This window comes from Aquarana catesbeiana, linkage group LG04, assembly GCF_042186555.1.
Source record: "Aquarana catesbeiana isolate 2022-GZ linkage group LG04, ASM4218655v1, whole genome shotgun sequence".
Classification (NCBI taxonomy): domain Eukaryota; kingdom Metazoa; phylum Chordata; class Amphibia; order Anura; family Ranidae; genus Aquarana; species Aquarana catesbeiana.
The window spans coordinates 215,942,405-215,954,601 of record NC_133327.1 but is presented as its reverse complement, the minus strand read 5'-3'; the positions used below and the strand labels follow the sequence as shown (position 1 = coordinate 215,954,601).

At 42.8% G+C, this 12,197-nt stretch overlaps 1 protein-coding gene across 2 annotated transcripts in view; it reads left to right on the top strand.

Annotated features, from left to right (window-relative positions):
* The window catches only part of ZBBX (zinc finger B-box domain containing), a 427,325-nt gene that overhangs the window by 124,908 nt on the left and 290,220 nt on the right, over nucleotides 1-12,197 (top strand). For both annotated transcript variants that reach the window (XM_073626142.1, XM_073626141.1), the window contains exons 8-9: nucleotides 1,495-1,656; nucleotides 4,521-4,692. In XM_073626142.1, coding sequence (XP_073482243.1) covers nucleotides 1,495-1,656; nucleotides 4,521-4,692 — 334 coding nt within the window. The remainder of the gene's footprint in view (nucleotides 1-1,494; nucleotides 1,657-4,520; nucleotides 4,693-12,197) is intronic.

Sequence of the window (12,197 nt, the reverse complement as noted above, 5' to 3'; positions counted from 1 at the left end):
TCAATTGGACTTTACGTTGACTTTATTTCTTGGACTACCATAAATTGGACTACCTTTCATAAATTGAGGCAGTTGCCAACAAGAAGTTAAATAATTCAGCAGCATGGGAATAGATCACCTTTGTAGTCTAAAACATCTTTTTAGCTGATAGAAGGCTAAAGTCCACTGCCGGCTGATATCACTCAGCTGATCCAGGCTCTGGATCGATCCCGACTTTACAGTCAGGATCATCCCAGATGCCTAGATTGGCAGCTGGCTCAGCCCCCTAGTGCACCGCTGGCTCAGCCTCTCAGTGCACCACTGAGAGACTGAGGCAACTGTTCATGCCCCTTCCACAGCCCGGTGATCCAGCACTAGAGGGGCAAAACAGAGAACCAGTGACTGACAGTCACCAGCTCGCTGCTTAGTGAAGAGCGAGGACTGAGCTGTCTATACAGGTGACTACTCATTTGCCCCATGCTTGCCTTTTTTGTGGACACAGCTTTCACAGTTCAGTTCAGTTCATTTTTAATCTTGTGTTTCTTTGCAACAAACTGAAATCAGTGCGTTGTCAATGAGACAGATGCCAACAAGAAGGTAAATCAGCAGCATGGGAATACATCATCTTTGTAGTCTAAATCATAATCATTGTCTCTTTGCTACAATTTTTAGCATTTGTAAGAATATCAGGTCAGAGAAGGTAATGTCAATGATTTTATGTTGCCCCCTATCATCTGAAGTCTGAGCCAGTAAGTCCCCCTGGCACCAGGACATTTCTGTGATTTCTTCCTTGGCAACTATTAAGCAGCTACAACCTCTAAACTCTTTTATTCTGTCGGTGTGTGACTTCAGTGAATGTTTTTTCATTTAATAAATTCTAGCTCACATTTTTTACTGTTTTTCTTCTCCTCTTGCATTATAGTTAGTTTGATATTAAGCAGAGATGTGTCTTGTTTAGTATGGAAATGAACGTCTTAAATGTGCAGTCTTACATAAGTAACTGCCTCTTAAGATACACCTGCAGACCATATAAAAGAGCATTTTAAATGAAGCAGCGAGGGCTTTACTTTTTAATTTAATTGAACTACAACTGCCAACACATGCAAAGCTTAATGCCATAAAAATAAAATATGTCAAATCTGACAATGCCCTGCATTGCATTCCAATTTCAGCATAACCTGGACTTAACAGTGCCTTTTTATTCTTCGGTTTGAAAAGATAAATGTACTCAGAGCTGCAGAAGAGAATATTGCCGAAGAAACAATTCTGTTCATCTTTAGTAGTTTCCTTAAGTACACTTCTTCTGTGCCAATTTGCATATTTTTTAAATAATGAGCTAAGTGCAGACAATTCGACAAGAAATTTAGCTCGTACAGAAAGTACTGCAAAAGTGAAATGTCCACTGGAAATATCTGCACAACATACTGGGAGCCGGTGGGTTGCTAATTTAATGCATTTATGTCAGCAGTGAAATTGTTTAGTAATTCAGTTTACTTCTAATATTTCATATTGCAGGGGAAATCTCAAGATGGCAAATTAGATGCTTTGCATGCATTCAAAAAAGAACTGAATCTTGATGAGTCCAGTGGAAGACTTGAAAAAGACAAGCTTTTTACTGAGCGGACAATCTCAGCTGAATTTACTTCCTTTGAGGGGAAAGGAGCAGCTGGTAACGAGGTAAGTGTTCTGTATATATTGTTAAAGAGGAATCAATTCACATACACGCATTGATTAGGACAAAAAGTAGAGGAAAGGAAAGTATAAGGTTAAAACTGGTAAAATGTTAGCTTTTTTTTCTGGGCAGAACAAAAATAAAACACTGAATCTGATTGGTTGCTATGTGACTTTACTTATCAGATTTCATACATCAGTTCCATCGTGTATTGTACTGTCTGTACAAATACTAAAGACTGCCTGTACAAATATTAAAGGACAGCTAAACTTTAAATCTTCCATTTTTACATCTGGAAAAAGAGTTAAAATACTTGTTCAGCCGTCTCATGTTATGTTAGTGACTAGCAGCTCTAAAAAAAGTGGCATTAAGAGATTCCTTCTTCTACAGACAGCTGAGAACTCTTCCCTTAGTTTTAGAACACAGGACTTTGTCATTCATTTGTCCATGGCAGGTCCCCTGTGCTCTGGTATGCTGGTCGAATCTGACTTTATGTGGTACCAATACCAGTTTCTGCTTATGAGCGCATGTTGTATACAGTGGGGATGGAAAGTATTCAGACCCCCTTAACTTTTTCACTCTTTGTTATATTGCACCCATTTGCTAAAATCATTTAAGTTCATTTTTTCCTCATTAATGTACGCATAGCACCCCATATTGACAGAAAAGCACAGAATTGTTGACATTTTTGCAGATTTATTAAAAAAGAAAAACTGAAATATCACATGGTCCTAAGTATTCAGACCCTTTGCTCAGTATTTAGTAGAAGCCCCTTTTGATCTAATACAGCCATGAGTCTTTTTGGGAAAGATGCAACAAGTTTTTCACACCTGCATTTGGGGATCCTCTGCCATTCCTCCTTGCAGATCCTCTCCAGTTCTGTCAGGTTGGATGGTAAAGGTTGGTGGACAGCCATTTTTAGGTCTCTCCAGAGATGCTCAATTTGGTTTAAGTCAGGGCTGTGGCTGGGCCATTCAAGAACAGTCACGGAGTTGTTATGAAGCCACTCCTTCGTTATTTTAGTTGTGTGCTTAGGGTCATTGTCCTGTTGGAAGGTAAACCTTTGGCTTAGTCTGAGGTCCTGAGCACTCTGGAGAAGGTTTTCATCCAGGATATCCCTGTACTTTGCCGCATTCATCTTTTCCTCAATTGCAACCATTCGTCCTGTCCCTGCAGTGCCTGGTTTTCTCCACACATACCGCTTAGAACTAAGGCCAAAAAGTTCTCTCTTGTTCTCATCAGACCAGAGAATCTTATTTCTCACTATCTTGGAGTCCTTCAGGTGTTTTTTAGCAAACTCCATGCAGGCTTTCATGTGTCTTGCACTGAGGAGAGGCTTCCGTCGGGCCACTCTGCCATAAAGCCCCGACTGGTGGTGGGCTGCAGTGATGGTTGACTTTCTACAACTTTCTCCCATCTCCCAACTGCATCTCTGGAGCTCAGCCACAGTGATCTTTGGGTTCTACTTTACCTCTCTCACCAAGGCTCTTCTCCCCCGATAGCTCAGTTTGGCCGGACGGCCAGCTCTAGGAAGGGTTCTGGTTGTTCCAAACGTCTTCCATTTAAGGATTATGGAGGCCACTGTGCTCTTAGGAACCTTAAGTGCAGCAGAAATTTTTTTGTAACCTTGGCCAGATCTGTGCCTTGCCACAATTCTGTCTCTGAGCTCTTCAGGCAGTTCCTTTGACCTCATGATTCTCATTTGCTCTGACATCACTGTGAGCTATAAGGTCTTATATAGACAGGTGCGTGGCTTTCCTAATCAAGTCCAGTCAGTATAATCAAACACAGCTGGACTCAAATGATGGTGTAGAACCATCTCAAAGATGATCAGAAAAAAATGGACAGCACCTGAGTTAAATATGAGTGGCACAGCAAAGGGTGTGAATACTTAGGACCATGTGACATTTCAGTTTTTCTTTTTTAATAATTCTGCAAAAATGTCAATTCTGTGTTTTTCTGTCAATATGGGGTGCTATGTGTACATTAAGCTTAGCAAATGGCTGCAATATAACAAAGAGTGAAAAATTTAAGGGGGTCTGAATACTTTCCATCCCCACTGTATATGAATGACATTTATTGTGCATAATGAGATTGGTTCATTGGTGCTAATTTTAGAGGAGGTGTTGTCAGAGGTGCTGGTGATTTTATTGATGGGACAGTTGAAGTAAATTGTCCATTAAATGATGGCACTTGGCAAGAAAGGGAGACAAACGAGGTCTAAATGTTTGCAGACATAACATTTTGTTATTGACAAACTGGTCGGGTGGCACCATGATGATTAGTGAGGGATGGTAACAGGATACATGTAGACCTCAGGTTGGAGGCTTAATTCCCCCCCCCCCCCCAAAGCTTTACAAAGCCTCTGGACTCCAGGACCCACACTAGAACTTAATAAGCTTTGAGGAATATCCTGTTTTCTCTGTAGATGACGCAAACCCTGTCGATCCTAACCTAAGCTACTCCAATATTGTCCACACCTCTGTCAACCAATGTCACACCTGGTGCTGTGCCCATACTGCCTCTTCTTACAGTGACAGAGCACTGGCCTTTCACTATATATATATATATATATATATATATATATATATATATAATCAAGTCCTGTTCCATTTACTCAGACGTATACATCTACAGTATATACTCTGTATGTATGTACTTTTTAGCACATACTGCATTTACACGTATGTACATGTACATATGTAGTTTGTATATTTGCCATAAATACTTTTTCCATTTCCTATTAAAACATGATCAGTTTCACAAAAAAAAACCCCTCTAACATTTACTGGTTGACTGTGTACAAATATTTACAAAGCAGTGCTAATTTGTACAAAATATTCTCAAGCTCGATTTCAAACTTCTCCAGGGTTTTAGCTCAGAAGCGAGAAAATTGTATTTTCCGAACACTTCTGGGTCTTTGCTGCATGGAAGCTTTAATGAAGAGGAATCTGCAAAATATTTTAATGAAGCTTTATTGGAATGGAGAAATCAAACTCATTCCAAATCACAACCTCTCAATAACACTGAAAATGGCACAGGTAAGCCTTATTTACACAGAAGAATGTTTCTGGTATATCCTTATAGATATGCAAATTTGCTTTCTGTGTATTTCCATGTTTTACTCTTTAAACAGTGACATTTGTATTGAATTTATATATTTTTTTCATTGCTTGTGAGGTAGCAATACATTAAAGATCCCCTTTTATGTATAATATAATAGCCAATTTGTCAAATGCTTAAAGAGACCGTCATAAAAAAAATACATATAAAAATTGCTACAGGTATGTCACGGAACGTCCCTCACTCCACTTGAGTGCTTCCGTCAGTTAACCACTTCCTTGTAGTCTGGATAGAGATATCAGATATTCCAAATGCTTCCAAGCACAAAACAAGGCGACACTTGCTTAGATGCTAACATGAACTGTTTTATTTAGAATCAAAATTACAAGACTTTATATGCCGTTGGAACCTCCTCTAACAATACAACTGTAATCTAATTAACATGAGCTAATTATCTAATTCTTTATACAGCCTAGGTGACTACGTCTCCTAACTCATTGACTATTCAACACACATTACCATAAACATCAACACAGGGTTAATTAGAACAAACAACAATGAGTTGAATACCCTTAGAACCTGTGGTAAGCCAGACTAAACTCATTTACATTAAACACATTATAGCTGACATCAGACAGGTGAGTGGAGTTGATGACATTAGCATCTTCTCACAGTATGAGTCCCAACAGTATGACTCAGTCACTATTGCTACTATGGAAAATACAGGGTCCCCAGAGTCTGTGTATCCTGGGGGACAAGGACCCGAAGCCAAAGTAACAACACCTTAAGGGTACCCCAAATGCCAAGGCCCATAATCTGTAGGCAAGAGGCTCACATTCAGTCCCCTCCAAAAGCCTCTATCCCGGGTGAGTCTGTCACAAGGTATAAAGTACAAGCACCTAGACATGCCTGTATACATTATACCTACCACAATTTTTGATAACCTGCCATTATTGCTGATTCCTGGGGTACTCAGACTTGCAGGCAGTGTTGGAGCCTGCTGTTACCTCCTACTCTTTACACATTCATATTGTCCCAGGATAGTAGGAATATACAGGAGGCTTAAAGCCTAAGTTTAGACAAAATATAAAAAAAAAAAAAAAAAAAAATAGCACAAGAGACCATACTTACAATCAATGCAAAGTGTCCCTTGTACTGCTGGCTAAGGATTTCTTTGGTCCTCTGATCCCCCCCCCATACCCAAGCAGTAGTAATCTTCCAGTGCAGCAGCGTTTATATGAGCTGAGGGACCTGTCACAGACACTTATCAAGAGTGACAAGTATTCCTGCTCTTTTATCCACCTCCTCCATTCATAGAAGCTGTACTATAGCTTCTGTGCATGAAAAGTGATCTGTGAAAAGAGGAGGCAGACTGCACAGTCAGAAGACTGAAGATTTCAACTAAATGTGCAGCCAGCACCACAAGGGATGATTTGCATTGATCGTAACTTGTGTCTCTTGTGCTGATTTTTTTTTTTTTTTTTTCATGTTAAGACTAAACAGGCTTTAAATGATTAGGCTGGAAGTTTTAATTTATAACTAGCTTTTTAAAGTAAGGTACACATGGAAGGAGCTTTTCATGTTCACCTTACTTAACCACCTCAATACAGTGCACTTACATCCCCTTCCTGCCCAGACCAATTTTCAGCTTTCAGCGCTCTCACATTTTGAATGACAATTACTCAGTCATGCAACATTGTACCCATATGAAATTTGCGTCCTTTTTTTCACAAAAATAGAGCTTTCTTTTGGTGGTATTTAATCACTAGTGGGTTTTTTATTTTTTGTGCTATAAATAAAAAAGTCCGTAAATTTTGTGAAAAAATGCCTTTTCTTTGTTTCTGTCATAAAATTTTGCAAATTTAGTCATTTTTGTTCATAAATTTTGGCCAAAATTTATACTGCTACATATCTTCGGTAAAAATAACCCTAATAAGTGTAAATTATTTGGTCTTTGTGAAAGTTATAGAGTCTACAAACTATGGTGCCAATCACTGAAAATTGATCACATCTGATCACACCTGATGTACTGAAGGCCTATCTCATTTTTTGAGATACTAACAAGTCAGGAAAATACAAATACCCCCCAAATGACCCCTTTTTTTAGAAAGTAGACATTCCAAGGCATTAAGTAAGTAGCATGGTGAGTTTTTTAAGTTGTAATTTTTTCCCACAATTCTTTGCAAAATTAAGATTTTTTTTTTTTTTTACAAAATTGTCATATTTAACAGGTTATTTCTTTCACAGAGCATATGCATACAACAAATTACACCCCAAAATATATTCTGCTACTCTTCCCGAGTATGGCGATACCACATGTGTGAGACTTTTACACAGCCTGGCCACATACAAAGGCCCCATATTGAAGTAGCATCTTCAGGCGTTCTACAAGCATAAATGACACATCTCATTTCTCAACCACCTATTACACTTTTGAAGGCCCTGGAGCACCAGGACAAGGAAATTGCCCCCAAAATGACCCCATTTTGGAAAGCAAACACCCCAATGTATAATGGATGAGGCATAATGAGTCTTTTGAACGGTTCATTTTTTCCCAGAAGTTTTTGGAAAATGTGGAAAAAAAATGAAAACGCATTTTTTTTTTACACAAAGTTGTCCATTTATCCATCCAACACATAGCATGTACATAGCAAAGATGACAAAATACATTCTGCTACTCCTCCTGAGTATGGCGATACCACATGTGTGAGCCTTTTACACAGCCTGGCCACATACAGAGGCCCAACATCCAAGTAGCAACATCAGGCATTCTAGGAGCATAAATGACATATATAATTTCCTGGCAACCTATCATTTTTGAAGGCCCTTCATATTTCTAACACATAGCATGTACATACCAAGAATTACATTCCAAAATAAATGATATTGCGGAAAGGGTAAAAAAAAAAAGCATTACCTGTGCTTTTAGTAGTATCTGCAGAGGAGAGCATTGGTCCAGGCAGCAGGGGAAGGGATGTGCTTAGCCACAGCAATAGTAATTATCCAGGCAGCAGGCAGGAATATTGTCTATAGTCAGCACAAGAATATTGTCAGCACAGCACAGTCCATAGAAATTGTCCAGGCAGAGACAGCCAGCACAGCCATAATATTGGTCCTGGTACACTGTTACCTGCAGACACTCATTGTACCGCTCTCCAGCCCTTCATAAACAAACATACTGCCTCTTGCTACAGCTAATTATTTGCATAGTCCAGGTAGCGGTGTGGTCCGTTCATGCGGCAGGCAGAGGCATGATGGCAGTAAGTCAGCAACAGGCTGAGGGCCACAATCAGGTAAGACCTGTGCACAGGGGTAGAGGCTTCGACGCACCCAAATCTCCGGACTCCAGACCCTAATCCAGAAATTCCGAAACCCAGAGAAAACAAAAAAAAATTGTTTTCTCCATCCGGAAAAACAATTCTGGAGCCCCTCACATATGTGAGACCCCTGTGTACTACAGTAGCAGGGTAACAGATCAGTCCAAGCGGTAGGCAAAAGCATAGTCCATAAAACAGGCCAGGGTCAGTTCACGTGCAAGCAGTCCAAATGGTAGGCATTAGCGTAGTTGATAAAACAGCCCAGGGTCAGTTCACATGGAGGCAGTCCAAACAGTAGGCAGAGGCATAGTCACAAAACAGGCCAGGGTCAGTTCACGTGGCAGCAGTCCAAACGGTAGGCAGAGGCATAGTCAAAAAACAGGCCAGGGTCAGTTCACGTGGAAGCAGTCCAAATGGTAGGCAGAGGCATAGTCAAAAAACAGGCCAGGGTCAGTTAACATGGAAGGCAGTGGCATGGTTATTTGGGGAAGCATGGAAAATGGTCAGCACAGATGATGAAAATGGGGAAATGGTTAAAAATATGGGCTAATATTTTAGGGATGTATGATAAAGTTGGAAGCATTCACCAATACAAAGGCCAGGTTGGGAGGGACACTGGTAGATGGTATCTTTTTGAAATCCGCTTTTGGTGCACACCTGACATTTTTTTTGCCGTCTTCGGCCTGCTTCAGATGGTGGAATGTTGAAGGGGAAGTGGCGCTCATGAAGTCGGCAAACAGCCTCAGAACGAAGGTCTTCAGGGGGGGTCTTTGGTGATAGATGATGGACGTAACAACTTCTTCTATGCATTAGAATTATAAACGGCCAAATGTATGAGATAAATTGCTACCTTCTTGTACCAGAATCAGGACCTCCTTATCGACAAATAGGGCTGAATCATTAGATCATTGAAATCCACCCCCCCATGTAGAGATTATAATCTTGGACACATACTGGCTTTTCAATGGGACCTCTTCTTCTTTGAACCTCAATTGTAGTGTCGTCATGGATGGTGGACATCATGTGCACGTCCTTTTTATCCTTCCACCTCAAGGCCAGCACTTTGTTGCATCTCAATGCTGCTCTTTCCCCCCTTCGCAGCTTTTTGTTTGCTAGAGATTGTGGGAAGCCCTTCCTATTTTTTCTGGAGGTTCCGCAGGCCAGGGTTTTTGAAATGTATAGGTGTTTGAAAAGGGGCAGGCCAGTGTATAAATTGTCGAGGTATATGTGATATCCTTTGCTCAGAAGCAGGTATGCCAAGTCCCATACAATCTTTCCAGTTGTGCCCGTGTAGGCCGGGTACTCAGGGGGCTGGAGCTGGGAATCTATTCCTTCGTATATGCGGAACGCATACAAATATCCTGTGGCTCTCTCACGAAGCTTGTATAATTTTACTCCGTATCTGGCCCTTTTGCTAGGAATATATTGCTTTATTCCTAGCCGGCCTGAAAAGGGTACCAGGGACTCATCGACACATATATTCTGATCAGGGACATAGAGTTCTGCAAATTGTTGGGAAAAGAAATTTATCAGTGGGCGAAGTTTATATAATTTGTCGTAATTTGGATGATTGCGGGGAGGGCACTGGGTGTTGTCGCTAAAATGAAGAAAACGCATTATCATTTCATATCGGGACCTGGCCATTACGGCAGAATAAATGGGCATGTTGTGGATGGGGTTGGTGGACCAGTAGGCATGTCCTTTATTTTTTTTTGTAAGCCCCATGTTTAGGGTGAGGCCCATAAACAATTTGAACTCCTCTAAATTCAGATCTCTCCACTCAAATGGACAGGCATAGGATGATTGGGGGTTGTTGGCAATATATTGCTGGGCATATAAATTTGTCTGGTCCACAATGAATTGCAGCAAAGTGTCGGGCAAAAACAGATAAAAAAAAATCAATCGTTGTGAAATTTTGGGTGTTGGCCTGCACACCTGGCTGTGCTGTGAATGGGGGAATAATTGGTGATCCCGAGTCGGATGGCAGCCATGTTGGGTTGGCAAGACCATCTGGCATATATGTAGAGGCCCTGGCTCTTGGGGGACGTGACACTCCAGTAGTTGGGGAATTGAATTTCCTGTGCTGGTACTCAGGCGTGATGTGGCAGCACTGGTACTGGGTCTGGGCATTTGTTCCTGGGGCCTATTGCTGGCGGCAGCGCTGGTACTGGGCATTTGTTCCCTGGGCCTATCGCTGGCGGCAGCGCTTGTACTGGGCCTGGGAATTTGTTCTTGGGGCCTATTGCTGGTGGCAGCGCTGGTACTGGGCCTTGGAATATAATCCTGGTTTCCAGAGGGCCATGCCCTTTTAGGAGGGACCCATTCTTCCCCTGAATCATTTGCCGATTCACTATTGGGTTCAAATGCCGAATTTGATTCGGAATAAGAATTGGAATCTGATGAGAACTCCCCGTTGCTCTCATCAGTCATGGAGAGGATCTGGAACGCCTCCTCACTGGTGTATAATTTTTTGGACATGATGCTGATGGCTGTGTGACAGGTGGCAGGTGACGGTCACTGATGGGCTGTGAGATGGGAGGCAGGTGACGTTCACTGATAGGTGATGACAGTGTGACAGGCGATGGTCACTGATGGGTGATGGTCACTGACGGGTGATGGTCACAAACGGGTGACAGGCCACGGTCACTGATGGATGATGGGTGCACCGCTGACGGTCAGTGATGGGTGACGGGTAATGGCTGACGGTCACTGATGGGTGATGGGTAATGGCTGACGGTCACTGATGGGTGACGGGTAATGGCTGACGGTCACTGATGGGTAATGGCTGACGGGTAATGGCTGAAGTCACTGATGGGTGACGGGTAATGGCTGACCTCACTGATGGGTGACGGGTAATGGCTGACGTCACTGATGGGGGATGGGTAATGGCTGACGTCACTGATGGGTGATGGCTGATGGGTGACGGGTGGTGGCTGATGGTCACTGATGGGTAACGCGTAATGGCTGATGATCAGTGATGGGTGACGGGTAATGGCTGACATCACTGAGTGACGAGTGATGGGTGATGGCTGACAGGTGACGGCTGATGGTCACTGATGGCAGTCTTATGTGACAGGTGCACTTTATGGGGTGACTGTTGGGTGACAGATGACAATTGGGGGGGGGGGGCGATGGGACAAGTGTTGTGCTTGTGCAGTACAATGCAGACACAGATTGGTAACTCACTGCTCCTAGCTCATCTCTCCTCACACTGGAAACAGTGTGTGAGGAGGGAAGAGCTGGTAACAGGTAGTTACCGTTCTGTGTTTACATTTAGTGATCGGCTGTGAAAGGATCACAGCCGATCACATGGTAAACAGTCGCCGGCCAATGGCTGTTTACCATCGTCGGTGACGAGCAGTGTTCCCGGGAACACGCCGCCACCGACGTGCACGCGCTTGCGCGCTCCCGATCGCGCGCATGTGCTGTGCACAATGGGGCGGTACCAGCTGTCATTGGCCGTGACTTCATCACGGCCGATCACGTGGTAAACAGCAATGCCCAATGGCTGTTTACCCCCCTTGGTGGCGAGCGGTGTCTCCGTGACACGCCGCCACCGAGGGTACAGGGATGCGCGCGCACGATCGCGCGCATTCCCTGTTTGAAAGGCAGGGCGTCATATATTGCCCTCCCAGAACAAGAGCCACGCCGCCTCGCCGCCATATGACAGACAGCGGGCGGCAAGCGGTTAAGGAACCTACTAAAAAAATCAATTAAAGCAGTTGCCATTTATGTTTTACTTGCAGGATTTGTTGCAGGAACACGCTGGAGGTCTTCGACTGCTGTTGTGCTGTGCATGGATTCTGGTGTGCCCTTGCACCCATAAAGTGGAAGTTCAATTAAAATCTAACTAAGGCTAAACCTACTTCCACCCCCATTCTAAGATTATTATATCGACCCTGTGAAAGAAAAGATGCTTATAATATCCTATTCTAAATCCGTTATGGTCTGGTCACATGATCAGATCTCAGCACTGGCCTTAGTGTAGAGGAGGGGCAGCCGACAACAGATGCCCCATAGTAAGCATATGGATGGATGTCACCACACAAGCATTTGCAGCTGTTATTTGTGATCCCTCCTCTACACTGAAGTTGCTGCTAGGGAGAGCATGTGACTGGACTGCAGCAGCTTCATTTTCTTTCACAGGATAGATAGATTAGTCCTAG